The 23,537-nt window shown below is 46.9% G+C and overlaps 1 protein-coding gene across 1 annotated transcript in view; it reads right to left on the bottom strand.

Annotated features, from left to right (window-relative positions):
* LOC106596042 (kinesin-like protein KIF13A) overlaps nucleotides 1-23,537 on the bottom strand; it is a 294,942-nt gene that overhangs the window by 181,543 nt on the left and 89,862 nt on the right. Inside the window, exons 4-6 of the mRNA XM_082959594.1 lie at nucleotides 13,146-13,206; nucleotides 9,570-9,662; nucleotides 1,330-1,510 (exon numbers count right to left, since the gene is read on the bottom strand). Of these exons, the coding sequence (XP_082815720.1) occupies nucleotides 1,330-1,510; nucleotides 9,570-9,662; nucleotides 13,146-13,206 (335 nt within the window). The remainder of the gene's footprint in view (nucleotides 1-1,329; nucleotides 1,511-9,569; nucleotides 9,663-13,145; nucleotides 13,207-23,537) is intronic.

The following is a 23,537-nucleotide window of genomic DNA, read 5'->3' as shown; positions in this document are numbered from 1 at the left end:
CACACTTCCTTTAAAGAGGCATTTTATCAACTGTCTATCTTTAATGAATATTATTAAGTCTGCTGACTTCCACAGACTTCACACTTCCTTTAAAGAGGCATTTTCCAGACAATCTGCAATACAGGTATGATTGAAGATTGATGCAGGTGCTAGACGTGGGATATCTCCCCACTAGCCTACCTATTGTTGCTGCAGTGAGGAGGATTCACCATCTTTATCCAATGTTTTCATCATTTATCTGCATATGATCACCAAAAAATCTACCGGTATGCAAATTAGGAAGCCAAATGAACTGCTCTCTTACCGATGCGATTTGGTTGGCTACTGACGAGTCACTCACTTTAACGTCACTGTCTGGCAAGTCCAGATGGACTTCATATGGAAAATCTTTAGTTTACTAGTCCCGATGCGATATCCTGGACATACTGTATAACTACGCTGTGTGATTTATGAAGGGCGAGGATATATGAGATCAACTTTATTCAGCCAGTTCCACACCATTTATAAACCAATCAAGCTTGCTGGTCGTCACCGTACAGTAAGCCCATGCACCAGTACTTCGTGGCTGCATGTGAAACGCCGAATATAATAAAGAAATCAATGTGTCAGAAAACAATAAGTGGTTTTTGAGTCATCCTTACCACATTATATTGGACGTGCAAATTGACTCACATAGATGATGAAGGAGCATCATGCTCTCTCCCTCTGTAGAAAGACATTTGACTGCAACCACAGTGTACAAAACACACCCACCCAGGAACCGGGAGGCGGGACAGACAGCAGACTGTCAAATCAGCAGTGTTCCCCTGCCATAGCTCACTTTGTGACTGACAGGTGGCTGTCCTATCAATAGATTGCTAGAAGATGCATATTGTTCATTCTAGCTGAGAGGGCTCGGCTGACTGTTCTTCTGGCTTGTGAAATGTAAATAATGTGCCTAGTTCATTGAAGTGGGAAAAGTAGCCAGCTGAAAATGAGTGTGTAACCAGCTGTATAGCTGACAGCTGGTGCTAGTGGAAAACACTGCTCAGGTCAGGTAAGGACACTCTTTACCTCAAGGTTTGATAGTCCATGAGATAGGCTACTCCAAAGCAAAGACACTGGTCAAGTTAGAGAGAGAGTGTGTGTGTGTGTGTGTGTGTGTGTGTGTGTGTGTGTGTGTGTGTGTTGTGTGTGTGTGTGTGTGTGTGTGTGTGTGTGTGTGTGTGTGTGTGTGTGTGTGTGTGTGTGCGTGTGTACGTACATCCATCTGCACATCAGTCCATGTGTGTGCATATCCGTGCATGTGTGTGTCTGTATGTGTCCATTCGTCCGTCGGTCTAAACTCACCCTTTAGGGTCCAGCAGGTCACGGACCTTCTCGTTGTATATCTCCATGTAGGAGACCTCCACCTTGAAGGAGAGAACCTGGCTGTCCTCCCGGCCGATCCTCTCAAACAGGGAGCAGCACAGCCTGGGGATCAGCCCTGGAGCCTTCTTATTCCCCATCATGGAGAAGGACTTCCCTGACCCTGCAGAGAGGACAGGAAGGGACAGAGACAACAGCATAGCAGAGCCTTTAGCTACACATATAGACTTCAACAGTCCTTTACACAGCGGCTCTACAGACTAGACACCAGAACCTACAGGGAGAGACAGGAAGGGACAACAGCAGAGATTAAACAGCAGAGAATAGAAACTGGTAAATGAAATAATGTTGTTTAGTAAATAAGAGTAGTATAGAGATCATAGAGAGAGGGACCAGCACTTATCTGAACCCACAACAAAGTCTGGGGGGTTTCTACGGCAACTATCTGATGTGCTCACTGCAGGTGTGTTGAAAACATGTCTGTAAATGTGTTTGTTCAGGTATTCTACAGGGAATCTGGCAACTCTTTGGTCCAGAGTCAGACAGTTTAGAACTACAGCAGGGTTTATGTTAGGAAAACGTGACCAGAAAGATTTTTACCGGACCCATATGCATTGGGGGCGACCACCCACGGTGCTCAGAATGACAGAAACCACATGTAGATGATGGTAATGCCTCTTAAGAGAGCTCCGGTAGTGAACCAGCCAATAAAACGTCCTTTTTAAACATTTGCCAAAATGCGATTTGAGGGGAAAACCCCATTCTAAACGGCACACCTGATGAAAGCAGTTCATATGTGACAGAGATTAAAATCACCATTAGAAAAAGGTGAGATCTAAAGATGCAACAACTATGAGTTGCTAATATGACTACGATTATGCCTTTGGCTTCTTGACAACAAAAGAAAGTTGATATAGAGAAATGGTAGTAGACTATGGCACTTATCGTAAGAGTAAGGGTGTTAACCCCAGTGGTAGTAGAGAAATGGCATACGAGGAAGTATTTCAAAGGCGGCGTGTCCAATAGCTTCCCCTAAAGTAAATTGAAATACATTTGTCAGAATTCTATAATTACTCCTGTCTATAGAGAAAGAAAGAAAATGATTTAAAATACTTCACCAGAGAGCATGACTTCGACACAGAGGAATCGAGGATCATAACCTTCTTTTAAAAAATTACTGTGGATTGTTTCAAATCACAAGCTTGTACAGTGCCTTCAGAAATGTTGTTATGTTGCAGCATGAATTTAAAATTGATTACATTTTGATTGTGTGTCACTGGCCTACACACAATACCTCATAATGTCAAAGTGGAATTATGTTTTTAGAAATGTTAACAAATTAATACAAAATTTAAATCTGAACTGTCTTGAGTCAATAAATATTCAACCCCTTTGTTATGGCAACCCTAAATAAATTCAGGAGTAATGAGCCAATTGGAAGCTGGGGATGATTAGGTGACTGTGATGGTATGAGGGCCAGATTGGGAATTTAGCCAGGACACCAGGGTTAACACCCCTACTCTAACAATAAGTGCCATGGGATCTTTAGTGACCACAGAGAGTCAGGACACCTGTTTAACATCCCACCCGAAAGACAGCACATGTCCCCAATCACTGCCCTGGGATATTATTTTAGACCAGAGGAAAGAGTGACTCCTACTGGCCCTCCAATACCACTTCCAGCAGCATCTGGTCTACCATCCAGGGACCCTGCTTAGCATCAGAGGCAAGCCAGCAGTGGGATGCAGGGTGGTATGCTGCTGGCCACAGGTGTCCTTCCTAACTCAGCCGCCGGAGAGGAAGGAAAGAGCTCAGGGATTACCCCATGAGGCCAATGGTGACTTTAAAACAGTTATAGAGTTTAATGGCTGAATACAAAGCGTAATGGCAAATCCAATACAACACATCACAGAGTACCACCACATATTTTCAAGCATGGTGGTGGCTGCATCATGTTATGGGTATGCTTGTCATTGGCAAGGTGCTAGGGAGTTTTTTAGGATAAAAATAAATGGAATAGAGCTAAGCACAGGCATAATCCTAGAGGGAAACCTGGTTCAGTCTGCTTTCCAACAGACACTGGGAGACAAATTTACCTTTCAGCAGGACAATAACGTAAAACATAAGGCAAATCTACACTGGAGTTGTTACCAAGACAACATGGAATGTTCCTGAGTGGCCTAGTTACAGTTTTGACTTAAATCGGCTTGAAAATCTATGGCAAGACTTGAAAATAGCTGTCTAGCAGTGATCAACAACCAACTTGACAGAGCTTGAATAATTTGATAATGTCACGTCCTGACCAGTATAAGGGGTTATTGGTTATTGTAGTTTGGTCAGGACGTGGCAGGGGGTATTTGTTTTATGTGGTTCGGGGTTTTATGGGATATGTATTTATGTAAGAGGAGTGTTTGATTTATGTGTTCCGGGGTTTTTGGGTAATGTTCTTGTTTTGTATTTCCATGGTTTTCTATGTTGTGTATTTCTTTGTGTTGGCCTGGTATGGCTCTCAATCAGGAACAGCTGTACATCGTTGTTGCTGATTGAGAGTCATACTTAGGTAGCCCTGTTTCACCTGTCCCTTTGTGGGAAGTTGTGGTTGCATAGCTGTGTGTTTTAGCCTGCAATCCTGTTCGTTCGATCGTTTTCTTGTTTTGTTTGTTTGTGTTCAATAAAAGTCATTATGAGCACTCAACCGCTGCGCCTTGGTCCACTACGTACGACGACCGTTACAGATAAAGAATAATGTGCAAATATTGTACAATCCAGGTATGAAAAGCTCTTAGAGACTTACCCAGAAAGACTCACTGCTGTAATCACTGCCAAAGCTTATTCTAACATGTATTGACTCAGGGGTGTGAATACGTATGTAAATTAGATATTTTTGTATTTCATTTTCAATAAATGTGTCTGTTTTTTGCAAATGATAATCGTTCCTCACAGTATTTGAACAATCTTTCCAACAATCTCCCCCTCCACAATCACCAAGCCTCGGTGTGAAAGACCAAAATATCATTATCCGATGATCCCATATATCCAGTAGAAACATCCTAAAATACTTTTCCCTTGTGCAAAAACAGATGTCTGTTCTGAGCTCACTGGTGCAGGGCCCGGAATAGGCTAGTTGATACAACGTTGTAAGTTCGCTAGCAACAGCTTTCAGCCAGACCCAGTAGATTGATTTGATACAAAGTTGTACTTCACTAGCTACAGTATAGCTCAAGTCAAGACAGATAAAAAGGGAGGCAGACAGGCTGAGTAGAGATTTTCATCAAGATATTTTCTACTTATTTGTCGGCTTGATGTATTTTTACTTAGTTGACAATGGAAGTTCTAGGCCTACTGCTGCATTGGCCTGGGCGATCTCTGAGTTCCATGTTCTCATTTCTTTAGCTGCCAGTTGATTACGGTGAATCAATGTGTCCATATGGCAGAGGCTTGTGCTCTCACATTGGTTGAATTTTAACTTTTAGATTTAATGTGTATAAATTGAAGTCTTATTATGTTTAACCATGTGACAACGATTTTGCTAAACTAAAACGTTATTATTGAAATGAAACTGTTCCACGAAAAATGTGCATATGAAACTCATTACTGGCCTGCAGATTGGTAGAAATGGTAGGACAATTTGGAATCTTCTCCAGACATGAAACTCATTACTGGCCTGCAGATTGGTAGAAATGGTAGGACAATTTGGAATCTTCTCCAGACATGAAACTCATTACTGGCCCCCAGATTGGTAGAAATGGTAGGACAATTTGGAATCTTCTCCAGACATGAAACTCATTACTGGCCCCCAGATTGGTAGAAATGGTAGGACAATTTGGAATCTTCTCCAAACATGAAACTCATTACTGGCCCCCAGATTGGTAGAAATGGTAGGACAATTTGGAATCTTCTCCAAACATGAAACTCATTACTGGCCCCCAGATTGGTAGAAATGGTAGGACAATTTGGAATCTTCTCCAGACATGAAACTCATTACTGGCCTGCAGATTGGTAGAAATGGTAGGACAATTTGGAATCTTCTCCAGACATGAAACTCATTACTGGCCCCCAGATTGGTAGAAATGGTAGGACAATTTGGAATCTTCTCCAGACATGAAACTCATTACTGGCCTGCAGATTGGTAGAAATGGTAGGACAATTTGGAATCTTCTCCAGACATGAAACTCATTACTGGCCCCCAGATTGGTAGAAATGGTAGGACAATTTGGAATCTTCTCCAGACATGAAACTCATTACTGGCCCCCAGATTGGTAGAAATGGTAGGACAATTTGGAATCTTCTCCAAACATGAAACTCATTACTGGCCCCCAGATTGGTAGAAATGGTAGGACAATTTGGAATCTTCTCCAAACATGAAACTCATTACTGGCCCCCAGATTGGTAGAAATGGTAGGACAATTTGGAATCTTCTCCAAACATGAAACTCATTACTGGCCCCCAGATTGGTAGAAATGGTAGGACAATTTGGAATCTTCTCCAAACATGAAACTCATTACTGGCCCCCAGATTGGTAGAAATGGTAGGACAATTTGGAATCTTCTCCAAACATGAAACTCATTACTGGCCCCCAGATTGGTAGAAATGGTAGGACAATTTGGAATCTTCTCCAAACATGAAACTCATTACTGGCCCCCAGATTGGTAGAAATGGTAGGACAATTTGGAATCTTCTCCAAACATGAAACTCATTACTGGCCCCCAGATTGGTAGAAATGGTAGGACAATTTGGAATCTTCTCCAAACATGAAACTCAGGCGCCGCCTATGTCGTCTTTATAAACTAATTGCCTCCAGGTTTCTGTGGTCTGGTTTGACCTACACACTCTTAGAAAAAAGGGTTCCAAAAGTGTTCTTGGGCTATCCCTATAGGAGAACCCTTTTTGGCTCCAGGTAGAACCTTTTTTGTTTCATGGTCAACCCCTATTGGTTCCATGTAGAACCCTCTATGCAAAGGTTTATACATGGAACCCAAAAGGGTTCTGCCTGGAACCAAATATAGTTCTCCTATGGGGACAGCCAAAGAACCCTTTTAGGTTCTACATAGCACCTTTTTTTTCTAAGACTGTATGCTAATTTGAAGCAAGTTAAGACAAGCCTCATAATACGAAGTAAAACATTCAGGTTTCAAAGAATGAAAGTGATGGGTGGTGCGTGTGATAGTTGTATAGATAAAGAAGATGCATGACAACTAACCAAAATACACACGCTAATTTAATTACACTAAATTATGCAAATTAACATATAAACCGAGAGGCATGACAGTCAAATGTTTTTACAATGCATTCAGAAAGTATTCAGACCCCTTCCCCTTTCCAACTTTTGTTATGTTACAGCCTTATTCTAAAATTGATTAAATGTTTTTTTCCCCCTCATCAATCTACACACAATACCCCATAATAACAAAGCAAAAACAGGTTTATAGACATTTCTGCAAATGTATTAAAGATAAAAACTGAAATATTACATTTACATAAGTATTCAGACCCTTTACTCAGTACTTTGTTGAAGCACCTTTGGCAGCGATTACAGCCTCGAGTCTTCTTGGGTATGACGCTACAAGCCTGGCACACCTGTATTTGGGGAGTTTCTCCCATTCTTCTCTGCAGATCCTCTCAAGCTCTGTCAGGTAAGATGGGGAGTGTCGCTGCACAGCTATTTTCAGGTCTCTCCAGAGATGTTAGATCGGTTTCAAGTCCGGGCTCTGGCTGGGCCACTCAAGGACATTCAGAGACCTGTTCCAAAGCCATTCCTGCGTTGTCTCGGCTGAATGCTTAGGGTCATTGTCCTGTTGGAAGGTGAACCTTCGCCCCAGTCTGAGGTCATGAGCGCTCTGGAGCAGGTTTTCATCAAGGATCTCTCTGTACTTTGCGCCGATCATCTTTCCTTCGATCCTGACTAGTCTCCCAGTCCCTGCTAAAGGACTCTAATAGTCTGAGAGTCCTTTAGGTGCCTTTTGGAAAACTTCAAACGGGCTGTCATGTGCCTTTTGGCCACTCTACCTGCAGTAAGAATTGAATCAGTCATGAGCTCTGTCAGAGTGACCATCGCGTTCTTGGTCACCTCCCTGACCAAGGCCCTTCTCCCCCGATTGCTCAGTTTGGCTGGGCGTCTAGTTCTAGGAGTCTTGGTGGTACCAAACTTCCATTTAAGAATGATGGAGGCCACTGTGTTCTTGGGGGATCTTCAATGCTGCAGACATTTTTTGGTATCCTTCCCCAGATCTGTGCCTCGACACAATCCTGTCTCGGAGGTCTACGGACAATTCCTTTGACCTCATGGCTTGGTTTCTCCTCTGACATGCACTGTCAACTGTGGGACCTTATATAGACAGATGTGTGCCTTTCCAAATCATGTCCAATCAATAGAATTTACCACAGGTGGACTCCAATCAAGTTGTAAAAACATCTCAGCTCAATTTCGAGTCTGAATACTTATGTAAATAAGGTATTTCAGTTTTTTTATCTGTAATAAACGTGCAAAATTGTCTTAAAACCTGTTTTCGCTTTGTCATTATTGTATTGTGTGTAGATTTATGAGGAAAATGTTTCATTTAATCCATTTTAGAATAAGGCTGTAACGTAACAAAATGTGTAAAAAGTCAAGATGTCTGAATACTTTCTGAATGCACTGAACATCGACTGGTATTTCCATCAATTAATAAAAAAGCATTATTTTGCAATGCGATTGTTTTTTCTCCCGGTCAATTTGGCCGGCAACTATTTTATTTATCCGCTTTTCATTTTTTTTCATCGGCCAAAAGCCGTCAATTACTGGCTAACTGAAACCCTGCATGTATAAAACATAACTCTTCCCTCAAATACACCAGCACTACTAAATGAATGTGGATTTATAGAAGACAACAAATCAAACACATTTCTAAGTATCCATACATGTATACATGTCTCTTTTCAGAATGTGTATGATAACCCTATGATAGCAGGGAAGATACAGACTATCCCATATTATCTGTGATCTCCAAAGCCTTTGTTTCCAAGGTGTGTCACTCCGCTCCAGGTTGTTCTTCAGGACAGGAAGTGAGGATCAAGGATCTAATCCTTAGTGTTGGGGAGGAAGGATACGGGGCTGAGCGATTCGCCAGCTTGAGTTAGCGTGATCAGAAACACTGAAGCTTCCTGTTCTTGTTGTGCCTCTGCAGGGCCACGCAGGGATACATAAAGTGCGTCTCAAATGCCACCCTATTCACTATATAGTGCACTACTTTTGACCAGAGTCCTATGGATATCCCTATGTGCCCTGGTCAAAAGTAGTGCCCTATATAGGTGGCATTTGGGACGCAGGTGTGCTGTATCTGCAGGGCCAGGGAAGAGGGATACAGACGTATGTTGTCTCCTCTCCACCCCTAGCATGGAACGACATAAGCAGATGATGATGCCTGCAGAGCTACTTAAGGCTGTTCTGAACACAGCCCTGTTTTAACATATTTCCTACTGACCTGCATCATAATAATTCAGTATAAACAGTCTTACTTCATAAGTCTTACTTCATAGGCCTTACTTCATAGGTCTTACTGTACTCACTAGACTGGTGTATTCGTGGTGTGTACTCACTAGACGGGTGTATTCATGGTGTGTATTCACTGGACTGGTGTATTCGTGGTGTGTACTCACTAGACTGGTGTATTCATGGTGTGTACTCACTAGACTGGTATATTCATGGTGTGTACTCACTAGACTGGTGTATTCATGGTGTGTACTCACTAGACTGGTGTATTCATGGTGTGTACTCACTAGACTGGTATATTCATGGTGTGTACTCACTAGACTGGTGTATTCATGGTGTGTACTCACTAGACTGGTATATTCATGGTGTGTACTCACTAGACTGGTGTATTCATGGTGTGTACTCACTAGACTGGTATATTCATGGTGTGTACTCACTAGACTGGTGTATTCATGGTGTGTACTCACTAGACTGGTATATTCATGGTGTGTACTCACTAGACTGGTGTATTCATGGTGTGTACTCACTAGACTGGTGTATTCATGGTGTGTACTCACTAGACTGGTATATTCATGGTGTGTACTCACTAGACTGGTGTATTCATGGTGTGTACTCACTAGACTGGTATATTCATGGTGTGTACTCACTAGACTGGTGTATTCATGGTGTGTACTCACTAGACTGGTATATTCATGGTGTGTACTCACTAGACTGGTGTATTCATGGTGTGTACTCACTAGACGTTCTCAGTTACCTGTTTGTCCATAGGCGAAAATGCAGGCATTGTATCCTTGAAAGGCGTTTTCCAGTATTCCCTCACCAAGGCACTGGAACACCACCTCTTGACCTTCAAAACAAACAACAGTCACCATGGAGACCAGAAGGATAAAAAAACATGCAGAATAAACATACAGAGCAACCATTAAACCATAAACAGTCCTTTATAATGCGCCAAATAAACAGTCTCACTGTGTAGAGAGAGAGAGAGACAGACAGACAGACAGAGAGAGAGAGAGAGAGAGAGAGAGGGAGATAGATAGATAGATAGATAGATAGATAGATAGATAGATAGATAGATAGATAGATAGATAGATAGATAGATAGATAGATAGATAGATAGATAGATAGATAGATAGATAGATAGATAGATAGATAGATAGATAGATAGATAGACAGAGAGAGAGAGAGAGAGAGAGAGAGGGACAGAGACAGAGAGAGAGAGAGACAGAGAGATAGATAGACAGACAGACAGACAGACAGACAGACAGACAGACAGACAGACAGACAGACAGACAGACAGACAGACAGACAGACAGACAGACAGACAGAGAGAGGGAGAGAGGGACAGAGACAGAGAGAGAGAGAGGGACAGAGAGACAGAGAGATAGATAGAGAGAGAGAACTGTCATGCTCCTCCTGATAAATGAAGCAGCTGTTTAGTAGCTAAATAAAGCTGTGGCCCTTCAGGCAACCCTCCACTGAACAGATTGTCCTGCTGTCGCTTAAGATGAAGCACACGCACTGAAACACACACACACACACACACACACACACACACACACACACCACACACACACACACACACACACACACACACACACACACACACACACACACACACACACACACACACATGAAGAACACACATCCCCAAAATTTTAAATAGTTAGTGCCACTAACATGTTTAGCTAGTTAGTGCCACTAATGTTTAGCTAGTTAGTGCCACTAATGTTTAGCTAGTTAGTGGCACTAACATGTTTAGCTAGTTAGTGCCACTAATGTTTAGCTAGTTAGTGGCACTAACATGTTTAGCTAGTTAGTGGCACTAATGTTTAGCTAGTTAGTGCCACTAATGTTTAGCTAGTTAGTGCCACTAATGTTTAGCTAGTTAGTGACACTAATATTTAGCTAGTTAGTGCCACTAACATGTTTAGCTAGTTAGTGCCACTAATGTTTAGCTAGTTAATGACACTAATGTTTAGCTAGTTAGTGCCACTAATGTTTAGCTAGTTAGTGCCACTAACATGTTTAGCTAGTTAGTGCCACTAACATGTCTAGCTAGGTAATGACACTAATGTTTAGCTAGTTAGTGCCACTAATGTTTAGCTAGTTAATGACACTAATGTTTAGCTAGTTAGTGCCACTAACATGTTTATCTAGTTAGTGACACTAACATGTTTAGCTAGTTAATGACACTAACATGTTCATCTAGTTAGTGACACTAACATGTTTAGCTAGTTAATTACACTAACATGTTTAGCTAGTTAGTGCCACTAATGTTTAGCTAGTTAGTGACACTAACATGTTTAGCTAGTTAATGACAGTAATGTTTAGCTAGTTAGTGCCACTAATGTTTAGCTAGTTTAGCTAGTTAGTGCCACTAACATGTTTAGCTAGTTAATGACACTAACATGTTTATCTAGTTAATTACACTAACATGTTTAGCTAGTTAGTGCCACTAATGTTTAGCTAGTTAGTGACACTAACATGTTTAGCTAGTTAATGACAGTAATGTTTAGCTAGTTAGTGCCACTAATGTTTAGCTAGTTTAGCTAGTTAGTGCCACTAACATGTTTTCTGTGTCAGTAGCAAGAAATAATTCCCCCTCACTATCTCCCTCTGTCTCTCCTTACATAAATAAATACACAACCATCTTTTTCTCAGTCCCATAAACCTTTCTATTCAGATGCAAATCAGCTTGTAAAAACATACTTTGCATTATGTAAAACCAGGACTTCCCTGTACTGTAGGTTTTTCCTTCTCTCTCTCCCTCCTCACCCTCTCTCCCTCCTCACCCTCTCTCTCTCCCTCCTCACCCTCTCTCCCTCCTCACCCTCTCTCTCTCCCTTCTCACCCCCCCTCTCTCCCTCCTCACCCTCTCTCCTCCCTCCTCACCCTCTCTCCCTCCTCACCCTCTCTCTCTCCCTCCTCACCCTCTCTCTCTCCCTCCTCACCCTCTCTCCCTCCTCACCCTCTCTCTCTCCCTTCTCACCCCCTCTCTCTCCCTCCTCACCCTCTCTCCCTCCTCACCCCCTCTCTCTCCCTCCTCACTCTCTCTTGCTCCCTCCTCACCCTCTCTCGCTCCTCCTCACCCTCTCTCCCTCCTCACCCTCTCTCTCTCCCTTCTCACCCCCTCTCTCTCCCTCCTCACCCTCTCTCCCTCCTCACCCCCTCTCTCTCCCTCCTCACTCTCTCTTGCTCCCTCCTCACCCTCTCTCGCTCCCTCCTCACCCTCTCTCCCTCCTCACCCTCTCTCTCTCCCTTCTCACCCCCTCTCTCTCCCTCCTCACCCTCTCTCCCTCCTCACCCCCTCTCTCTCCCTCCTCACTCTCTCTTGCTCCCTCCTCACCCTCTCTCGCTCCCTCCTCACCCTCTCTCCCTCCTCACCCTCTCTCTCCCTTCTCACCCCCTCTCTCTCCCTCCTCACTCTCTCTTGCTCCCTCCTCACCCTCTCTCGCTCCCTCCTCACCCTCTCTCCCTCCTCACCCTCTCTCTCCCTTCTCACCCCTCTCTCTCCCTCCTCACCCTCTCTCGCTCCCTCCTCACCCTCTCTCCCTCCTCACCCTCTCTCTCCCTTCTCACCCCCTCTCTCTCCCTCCTCACTCTCTCTTGCTCCCTCCTCACCCTCTCTCTCTCCCTTCTCACCCCCTCTCTCTCCCTCCTCACCCTCTCTCCCTCCTCACCCCCTCTCTCTCCCTCCTCACTCTCTCTTGCTCCCTCCTCACCCTCTCTCCCTCCTCACCCTCTCTCTCCCTTCTCACCCCTCTCTCTCCCTCCTCACCCTCTCTCGCTCCCTCCTCACCCTCTCTCCCTCCTCACCCTCTCTCTCCCTTCTCACCCCCTCTCTCTCCCTCCTCACTCTCTCTTGCCTCCCTCCTCACCCTCTCTCTCTCCCTTCTCACCCCCTCTCTCTCCCTCCTCACCCTCTCTCCCTCCTCACCCCCTCTCTCTCCCTCCTCACTCTCTCTTGCTCCCTCCTCACCCTCTCTCGCTCCCTCCTCACCCTCTCTCTCCCTCACCCTCTCTTTTTCTCTACCTCTCTCTTTCCTGTTTTCCAAGACTCAGCTCACCTGGCAGGCTTTAAATAGTGATGAGATGAGATAGCTGTGTTTAGTGTTCTTTAGTGATGATAGAGAGATTATCTCTGTCAACCTCAACAGTCAGTGGTTGCATCCCAAATGGCACCCTATTCCCTATACAGTGCACTTCTTTTGACCAGCGCCAATAGGGGTCACTATATAAGGATTAGGGTGCCATTTGGGGTGCATAGTAGCTGTGTGAATCTGAACAGAACAGTCAGCTAAGCCTGAGCCTGTTGTCTGGGACTTACCAGCATACTTGGGCATGTTGGACTCATCCATGGACCAGAAACAGTGGTCAAAGGCAAACACCTGTGAGAGAGGACAAAGAATGATCAACACACACACACACACACACACACACACACACACACACACACACACACACACACACACACACACACACACACACACACACACACACACACACACACACACACACACACACACACACACCACACACACACACACACACACAGTAAGCTCCTGTCTGAGCATGTTGTAGTGTATCTACCTAAAGAAGGTATTGGACCACTATGGCAGACACACACCAAGAGACACTATGACAGACTTAGTGGACTGTTTCAAGACAACCTATAACACATCAGATGTCTGTTGTCTGTGAGAGAGAGAGAGAGAGAGAGAGAGAGAGAGAGAGAGAGAGAGAGAGAGAGAGAGAGAGGGTGAGGAGGAAGAGAGGGCGAGGAGGGAGAGAGAGGGGGTGAGAAGGGAGAGAGAGAGAGGAGAGAATGAGAGAGGGGAGAGACAGAGAGAGAGGAGAGAGCGAGAGAGGGGAGAGAGAGAGAGAGAGCGTGAGAGACAGAGTCAGAGGGGAGAGAGAGAGAGAGACAGAGGGAGAGAGCGCAAGAGAGAGAGAGAGCGAGAGACAGAGTCAGAGAGGGGAGAGAGACAGAGAGCGCAAGAGAGAGAGAGAGCGAGAGACAGAGTCAGAGAGGGGAGAGAGACAGAGAGCGCAAGAGAGAGAGAGAGAGAGAGAGAGAGAGAGAGAGAGACGGAGGGAGGGAGGGAGGGAGGGAGGGAGGGAGGGAGGGAGGGAGGGAGGGAGGGAGGGAGGGAGGGAGGGAGAGGAAACCCTGATGAATGTTGTTGACTGAGGTAATGCTAGTTGCCGTGACGGGGCCTCAGCAGACCAGGGACTGCATCCCAAATGGCATCCTATTCCCTATGGGCCCTCTGTTCAAAAGTGGTGCAGTGTACAGGGAATAGGGTGCCAGCCCAGATCCACTGTAGGGCAGCTATGCTCCAGGCTCCATGCTGGTCTGCTCTGTTTGGCAGACAGACAGTGGTAGTTGGATGTTGGAGTTAAATGAATTCATAAATCAGGGTCACGGCTCCACAGTAGACATTCCAGCTCCCAGTGACCCGTCTCCACGGCAACCCGGCTGGAGTCATTCCTGGAGGTGCAGGCTGTGTGTATATTACAGACAGTGGGTGAACTGTTTGTGTGTGTGTGTGTGTGTGTGTGTGTGTGTGTGTGTGTGTGTGTGTGTGTGTGTGTGCCTGAGAGAGAGCCACCTGTGTTTGCTCACAGCTGTAAGTGGATGAATGGATGGCATAGAAATTATACTCTCTGGTCTAGACCCTCTCTAGTCTAGACCCTCTCTCTAGTCTAGACCTTCTCTCTAGTCTAGACCCTCTCTCTAGTCTAGACCTTCTCTCTAGTCTAGACCCTCTCTACTCTAGACCCTCTCTCTAGTCTAGACCCTCTCTACTCTAGACCATCTCTCTAGTCTAGACCCGCTCTCTAGTCTAGACCCTCTAGTCTAGACCCTCTCTAGTCTAGACCCTCTAGTCTAGACCCTCTCTAGTCTAGACCCTTTAGTCTATAGATCCTCTCTCTAGTTTAGACCCTCTATAGTCTAGATCCTCTCTAGTCTAGACCCTCTCTAGTCTAGGCCCTCTCTCTAGTCTAGACCGTCTCTCTAGTCTAGACCCTCTGTAGTCTAGACCCTCTGTAGTCTAGACCTTCTCTCCAGTCTAGACCCTCTCTAGCCTAGATCCTCTCTCTAGTCTAAACCCGCTCTCTAGTCTAGACCCGCTCTCTAGTCTAGACCCTTTCTCTAGTCTAGACCCTCTAGTCTTGACCCTCTCTAGTCTAGACCCTCTAGTCTAGACCCTCTAGTCTATAGATCCTCTCTCTAGTCTAGATCCTCTCTCTAGTCTAGACCCTCTCTAGTCTAGGCCCTCTCTCTAGTCTAGACCCTCTCTCTAGTCTAGACCCACTCTCTAGTATAGACCATCTCTAGTCTAGACCCTCTCTACTCTAGACCCTCTCTCTAGTCTAGACCCTCTCTAGTCTAGACCCTCTCTCGTCTAGGCTCTCTCTCTAGTCTAGACCCTCTCACTAGTCTAGACCCTCTCTCTAGTCTAGATCCTCTCTCTAGTCTAGACCCTCTCTAGTCTAGGCCCTCTCTTTAGTCTAGACCCTCTCTCTAGTCTAGACCCACTCTCTAGTCTAGACCATCTCTAGTCTAGACCCTCTCTACTCTAGACCCTCTCTCTAGTCTAGACCCTCTCTAGTCTAGACCCTCTCTCTAGTCTAGACCCTCTCTCTAGTCTAGATCCTCTCTCTAGTCTAGACCATCTCTAGTCTAGACCCTCTCTCTAGTCTAGACCCTCTCTAGTATAGACTGTCTCTCTAGTCTAGACCCCCTCTAGTCTAGACCATATCTCTAGTCTAGACCCCCTTTCTAATCTAGACCCCTTCTCTAGTCTAGACCCTCGCTAGTATAGACCCTCTCTCTGGTCTAGACCCTCTCTCTAGTCTAGACCCTCTCTAGTATAGACCCTATCTTTAGTCTAGACCCTCTCTAGTCTAGACCCTCTCTAGTATAGACCCTCTCTCTAGTCTAGACCCTCTCTAGTCCAGACCCTCTCTAGTCTAGACCCTCTTTAGTCCGGACCCCCTCTCTAGTCTAGACCTCCTCTAGTCTAGACCCTCTCTAGTCTAGACCCTCTCTCTATTCTAGACCCTCTCTAGAACATCTCTCTAGTCTAGACCCTCTCTAGTCTAGACCCCCTCTCTAGTCTAGACCCTCTCTCTATTCTAGACCCTCTCTAGACCATCTCTCTAGTCTAGACCCTCTCTAGTCTAGACCCTCTCTAGTCTAGACCCCCTCTCTAGTCTAGACCCTCTTTCTATTCTAGACCCTCTCTCTAGTCTAGACCCTCTCTAGTCTAGACCCCCTCTCTAGTCTAGACCCCCTCTCTGGTCTAGACCCTCTCTAGTATAGACCCTATCTTTAGTCTAGACCCTCTCTAGTCTAGACCTTCTCTAGTATAGACCCTCTCTAAAGTCTAGACCCTCTCTAGTCTAGACCCTCTTTCTAGTCCAGACCCTCTCTAGTCTAGACCCTCTTTAGTCTAGACCCTCTCTAGTCCGGACCCCCTCTCTAGTCTAGACCTCCTCTAGTCTAGACCCTCTCTAGTCTAGACCCCCTCTCTAGTCTAGACCCTCTCTCTATTCTAGACCCTCTCTAGACCATCTCTCTAGTCTAGACCCTCTCTAGTCTAGACCCCCTCTCTAGTCTAGACCCTCTCTCTATTCTAGATCCTCTCTAGACCATCTCTCTAGTCTAGACCCTCTCTAGTCTAGACCCCCTCTCTAGTCTAGTACCTCTCTCTATTCTAGACCCTCTCTCTAGTCTAGACCCTCTCTAGTCTAGACCCCCTCTCTAGTCTAGACCACCTCTCTGGTCTAGACCCTCTCTAGTCTAGACCCTCTCTAGTCTAGACCCCCTCTCTAGTCTAGACCCTCTCTAGACCATCTCCCTAGTCTAGACCCCCTCTCTAGTCTAGACCCTCTCTAGTCTAGACCCCCTCTCTAGTCTAGACCCTCTCTAGTCTAGACCCTCTCTAGTCTAGACCCTCTCTCTAGTCTAGACCCTCTCTAGACCATCTCTCTAGTCTACACCCCCTCTCTAGTCTAGACCTCCTCTAGTCTAGACCCTCTCTAGTCTAGACCCCCTCTCTAGTCTAGACCCTCTCTCTATTCTAGACCCTCTCTAGACAATCTCTCTAGTCTAGACCCTCTCTAGTCTAGACCCTCTCTAGTCTAGACCCTCTCTCTATTCTAGACCCTCTCTAGACCATCTCTCTAGTCTAGACCCTCTCTAGTCTAGACCCTCTCTAGTCTAGACCCCCTCTCTAGTCTAGACCCTCTTTCTATTCTAGACCCTCTCTCTAGTCTAGACCCTCTCTAGTCTAGACCCCCTCTCTAGTCTAGACCCCCTCTCTGGTCTAGACCCTCTCTAGTATAGACCCTATCTTTAGTCTAGACCCTCTCTAGTCTAGACCCTCTCTAGTATAGACCCTCTCTCTAGTCTAGACCCTCTCTAGTCTAGACACTCTTTCTAGTCCAGACCCTCTCTAGTCTAGACCCTCTTTAGTCTAGACCCTCTCTAGTCCGGACCCCCTCTCTAGTCTAGACCTCCTCTAGTCTAGACCCTCTCTAGTCTAGACCCCCTCTCTAGTCTAGACCCTCTCTCTATTCTAGACCCTCTCTAGACCATCTCTCTAGTCTAGACCCTCTCTAGTCTAGACCCCCTCTCTAGTCTAGACCCTCTCTCTATTCTAGATCCTCTCTAGACCATCTCTCTAGTCTAGACCCTCTCTAGTCTAGACCCCCTCTCTAGTCTAGTACCTCTCTCTATTCTAGACCCTCTCTCTAGTCTAGACCCTCTCTAGTCTAGACCCCCTCTCTAGTCTAGACCCCCTCTCTGGTCTAGACCCTCTCTAGTCTAGACCCTCTCTAGTCTAGACCCCCTCTCTAGTCTAGACCCTCTCTAGACCATCTCCCTAGTCTAGACCCCCTCTCTAGTCTAGACCCTCTCTAGTCTAGACCCTCTCTAGTCTAGACCCTCTCTCTAGTCTAGACCCTCTCTAGACCATCTCTCTAGTCTACACCCCCTCTCTAGTCTAGACCTCCTCTAGTCTAGACCCTCTCTAGTCTAGACCCCCTCTCTAGTCTAGACCCTCTCTCTATTCTAGACCCTCTCTAGACAATCTCTCTAGTCTAGACCCTCTCTAGTCTAGACCCTCTCTAGTCTAGACCCCCTCTCTAGTCTAGACTCTCTCTCTATTCTAGACCCTCTCTAGACCATCTCTCTAGTCTAGACCCTCTCTAGTCTAGACCCTCTCTAGTCTAGACCCTCTCTAGTCTAGACCCCCTCTCTATTCTAGACCCTCTCTAGACCATCTCTCTAGTCTAGACCCCCTCTCTAGTCTAGACCCTCTCTAGTCTAGACCCCTTCTCTAGTCTAGACCCTCTCTAGTCTAGACCCTCTCTAGTCTAGACCCTCTCTAGACCATCTCTCTAGTCTAGACCCTCTCTAGTCTAGACCCCCTCTCTAGTCTAGACCCTCTCTAGTCTAGACCCCCTCTCTAGTCTAGACCCTCTCTCTATTCTAGACCCTCTCTAGACCATCTCTCTAGTCTAGACCCCCTCTCTAGTCTAGACCCTCTCTAGTCTAGACCCTCTCTAGTCTAGACCCCCTCTCTACTCTAGACCCTCTCTAGTCTAGACCCTCTCTAGTCTAGACCCCCTCTCTAGTCTAGACCCTCTCTAGTCTAGACCCTCTCTCTATTCTAGACCCTCTCTCTAGTCTAGACCCCCTCTCTAGTCTAGACCCTCTCTAGTCTAGACCCTCTCTAGTCTAGACCCTCTCTAGTCTAGACCCCCTCTCTAGTCTAGACCCTCTCTAGTCTAGACCCTCTCTCTATTCTAGACCCTCTCTAGACCATCTCTCTAGTCTAGACCCTCTCTAGTCTAGACCCTCTCTAGTCTAGACCCCCTCTCTAGTCTAGACCCTCTCTCGTCTTGCCTCGTGCTGCAGACTCCCACACTACTAGACTCTCCTAGAATTAGAGGGATTCAACTGACTCAAATAGTTCAGGGGCTGTACAGTAGGTATCTAGTGTCTCAGAGTGCTGATTTAGGATCAGTTCTGCCTTTTAGATCATAATATGATGGACAGGGGACCTGATCCTAGATCAGCACTCCTACTATGAGACGTTTGGTATACAGACCAATATATTTTTATTGAATGTTTTTATTCTGATCCTTTATTTTTTATTACATTGTTTTACTTATTTTTTCTTAAAACTGCATTGTTGGTTAAGGGCTTGAAAGTAAACATTTCTGGCTGGGCTGCTGCTGGCCCTCACTCACTGGCTGGGCTGCTGCTGGCCCTCACTCACTGGCTGGGCTGCTGCTGGCCCTCACTCACTGGCTGGGCTGCTGCTGGCCCTCACTCACTGGCTGGGCTGCTGCTGGCCCTCACTCACTGGCTGGGCTGCTGCTGGCCCTCACTCACTGGCTGGGCTGCTGCTGGCCCTCACTCACTGGCTGGGCTGCTGCTGACCCTCACTCACTGGCTGGGCTGGGCTGCTGCTGGCCCTCACTCACTGGCTGGGCTGGGCTGCTGCTGGCCCTCACTCACTGGCTGGGCTGGGCTGCTGCTGGCCCTCACACACTGGCTGGGCTGCTGCTGACCCTCAGTCACTGGCTGGGCTGGGCTGCTGCTGGCCCTCACTCACTGGCTGGGCTGGGCTGCTGGCCCTCACTCACTGGCTGGGCAGGGCTGCTGCTGGCCCTCACTCACTGGCTGGGCTGCTGCTGGCCCTCACTCACTGGCTGGGCTGGGCTGCTGCTGGCCCTCACTCACTGGCTGGGCTGCTGCTGGCCCTCACTCACTGGCTGGGCTGCTGCTGGCCCTCACTCACTGGCTAGGCTGCTGCTGGCCCTCACTCACTGGCTGGGCTGCTGCTGGCCCTCACTCACTGGCTAGGCTGCTGCTGGCCCTCACTCACTGGCTGGGCTGCTGCTGGCCCTCACTCACTGGCTGGGCTGCTGCTGGCCCTCACTCACTGGCTGGGCTGCTGCTGGCCCTCACTCACTGGCTGGGCTGCTGCTGGCCCTCACTCACTGGCTGGGCTGCTGCTGGCCCTCACTCACTGGCTGGGCTGACAAAACTGTTGTGGGACCCAAATGGCACCCAATTCCTTATATAGTGCCTCTATGGGCCCACGTCAAAAGTAGTGCACTAAATAGGGAATAGGGTGCCATTTGGGAAGCAACCCTGGTATCCCTCCATAAATGTCTGAGTCAGTATGATTGAGCTCCTTTTCTAATCCTAATAGAGGCCACGACAGGCCAGGGAGAGAGGGAGGCACTGTTGTACTGTCAGCATAGTCACGTCTGGGGACGGACACTGAAGGGAGCTGATAGAGAGAGCTCCTCTATAGTCACGGCTGGGGACGGACACTGAAGGGGTCTGATAGAGAGAGCTCCTCTCTAGTCACGGCTGGGGACGGACACTGAAGGGGTCTGATAGAGAGAGCTCCTCTATAGTCACGGCTGGGGACGGACACTGAAGGGGTCTGATAGAGAGAGCTCCTCTATAGTCACGGCTGGGGACGGACACTGAAGGGGTCTGATAGAGAGAGCTCCTCTATAGTCACGGCTGGGGACGGACACTGAAGGGGTCTGATAGAGAGAGCTCCTCTATAGTCACGGCTGGGGACGGACACTGAAGGGGTCTGATAGAGAGAGCTCCTCTATAGTCACGGCTGGGGACGGACACTGAAGGGGTCTGATAGAGAGAGCTCCTCTATAGTCACGGCTGGGGACGGACACTGAAGGGGTCTGATAGAGAGAGCTCCTCTATAGTCACGGCTGGGGACGGACACTGAAGGGGTCTGATAGAGAGAGCTCCTCTATAGTCACGGCTGGGGACGGACACTGAAGGGGTCTGATAGAGAGAGCTCCTCTATAGTCACGCTGGGGACGGACACTGAAGGGGTCTGATAGAGAGAGCTCCTCTATAGTCACGGCTGGGGACGGACACTGAAGGGGTCTGATAGAGAGAGCTCCTCTATAGTCACGGCTGGGGACGGACACTGAAGGGGTCTGATAGAGAGAGCTCCTCTATAGTCACGGCTGGGGACGGACACTGAAGGGGTCTGATAGAGAGAGCTCCTCTATAGTCACGGCTGGGGACGGACACTGAAGGGGTCTGATAGAGAGAGCTCCTCTATAGTCACGGCTGGGGACGGACACTGAAGGGGTCTGATAGAAAGCTCCTCTACAGTCACGGCTGGGGACGGACACTGAAGGGGTCTGATAGAGAGAGCTCCTCTATAGTCACGGCTGGGGACGGACACTGAAGGGGTCTGATAGAGAGAGCTCCTCTATAGTCACGGCTGGGGACGGACACTGAAGGGGTCTGATAGAGAGAGCTCCTCTATAGTCACGGCTGGGGACGGACACTGAAGGGGTCTGATAGAGAGAGCTCCTCTATAGTCACGGCTGGGGACGGACACTGAAGGGGTCTGATAGAGAGAGCTCCTCTATAGTCACGGCTGGGGACGGACACTGAAGGGGTCTGATAGAGAGAGCTCCTCTATAGTCACGGCTGGGGACGGACACTGAAGGGGTCTGATAGAGAGAGCTCCTCTATAGTCACGGCTGGGGACGGACACTGAAGGGGTCTGATAGAGAGAGCTCCTCTATAGTCACGGCTGGGGACGGACACTGAAGGGGTCTGATAGAGAGAGCTCCTCTATAGTCACGGCTGGGGACGGACACTGAAGGGGTCTGATAGAGAGAGCTCCTCAGGAGACAGCAGAGCAGCAGAGTGGGTTAGGCTGCTGGGGAGTTTAGGAACTAACTACCTTAACACGTCTGAACAACCAGATGGCACCCTATTCCCTATTTAATGCATACTTTTGAGCAGAACACTACGGGCCATGGTCAAAAATAGTGCACTCTATTTTTTAATTCACCATTATTTTACCAGGTAGGCTAGTTGAGAACAAGTTCTCATTTACAACTGTGACCTGGCCAAGATAAAGCAAAGCAGTGTGACACATACAACAACACAGAGTTACACATGGAGTAAACAATAAACAAGCCAATAACACAATAAACAAGTCAATGACACAGTAGAAAAAAAGAAAGTCTATATACAGTGTGTGCAAAAGGCATGAGGAGGTAGGCAACAAATAGGCCATAGGAGCGAATAATTACAATTTAGCAGATTAACACTGGAGTGATAAATGAGCATATGATGATGTGCAAGTAGAGATACTGGTGTGCAAAAGAGCAGAAAAGTAAATAAAATAAAAACAGTATGGGGATGAGGTAGGTAGATTGGTGGGCAATTTACAGATGGGCTATGTACAGCTGCAGCAATCGGTTAGCAGCTCAGGTAGCTGATGTTTAAAGTTAGAGAGGGAAATAAAAGTCTCCAACTTCAGCGATTTTTGCAATTCGTTCCAGTCATTGGCAGCAGAGAACTGGAAGGAAAGGCGGCCAAAGGAGGTGTTGACTTTGGGGATGACCAGTGAGATATACCTGCTGGAGCGCGTGCTACGGGTGGGTGTTGTTATCGTGACCAGTGCGCAGAGATAAGGCGGAGCTTTACCTAGCATAGTCTTATAGATGACCTGGAGCCAGTGGGTCTGGCGACGAATATGTAGCGAGGGCCAGCCGACTAGAGCATACAGGTCACAGTGGTGGGTGGTATAAGGTGATTTGGAAACAAAATGGATGGCACTGTGATAGACTGCATCCAGTTTGCTGAGTAGAGTATTGGAAGCAATTTTGTAGATGACATCGCCGAAGTCGAGGATCGGTAGGATATTCAGTTTTACTAGGGTAAGTTTGGCGACGTGAGTGAAGGAGGCTTTGTTACGGTATAGGAAGCAGATTCTAGATTTGATTTTGGATTGGAGATGTTTAATATGAGTCTGGAAGGAGAGTTTACAGTCTAACCAGACACCTAGGTATTTGTAGTTGTCCACAAATTCTAGGTCGGAACCGTCCAGAGAAGTGATGCTAGTCGGGCGGGCAGGTGCGGGCAGCGAACGGTTGAAAAGCATGCATTTGGTTTTACTAGCATTTAACAGCAGTTGGAGGCCACGGAAGGAGAGTTGTATGGTATTGAAACTCATTTGGAGGTTTGTTAGCACAGTGTCCAAGGAAGGGCCAGAAGTATACAGAATGGTGTCGTCTGCGTAGAGGTGGATCTAGGGAATACGGTGCCATTTGGGACTCTGTCCAGGGCTTAGACACCTGCTCTATGAATTCATATGGGTTAGACCTGCTCTATGATGTCATATGGGTTAGACCTGCTCTATGATGTCATATGGGTTAGACCTGCTCTATGAAGTCATATGGGTTAGACCTGCTCTATGATGTCATATGGGTTAGACCTGCTCTATGATGTCATATGGGTTAGACCTGCTCTATGAAGTCATATGGGTTAGACACCTGCTCTATGAAGTCATATGGGTTAGACCTGCTCTATGAAGTCATATGGGTTAGACCTGCTCTATGATATCATATGGGTTAGATCTGCTCTATGAAGTCAAATGGGTTTGACCTGCTCTATGAAGTCATATGGGTTAGACCTGCTCTATGAAGTCATATGGGTTAGACCTGCTCTGTGAAGTCATATGGGTTAGACACCTGCTCTATGAAGTCATATGGGTTAGACCTGCTCTATGAAGTCGTATGGGTTAGACCTGCTCTATGAAGTCATATTGGTTAGACCTGCTCTATGAAGTCGTATGGGTTAGACCTGCTCTATGAAGTCATATGGTTAAGACCTGCTCTATGA

This window comes from Salmo salar, chromosome 02 (assembly GCF_965601325.2).
Source record: "Salmo salar chromosome 02, fSalSal1, whole genome shotgun sequence".
NCBI classification, from domain to species: Eukaryota; Metazoa; Chordata; class Actinopteri; order Salmoniformes; family Salmonidae; genus Salmo; species Salmo salar.
This window is presented reverse-complemented; position numbering and strand designations above follow the sequence as displayed.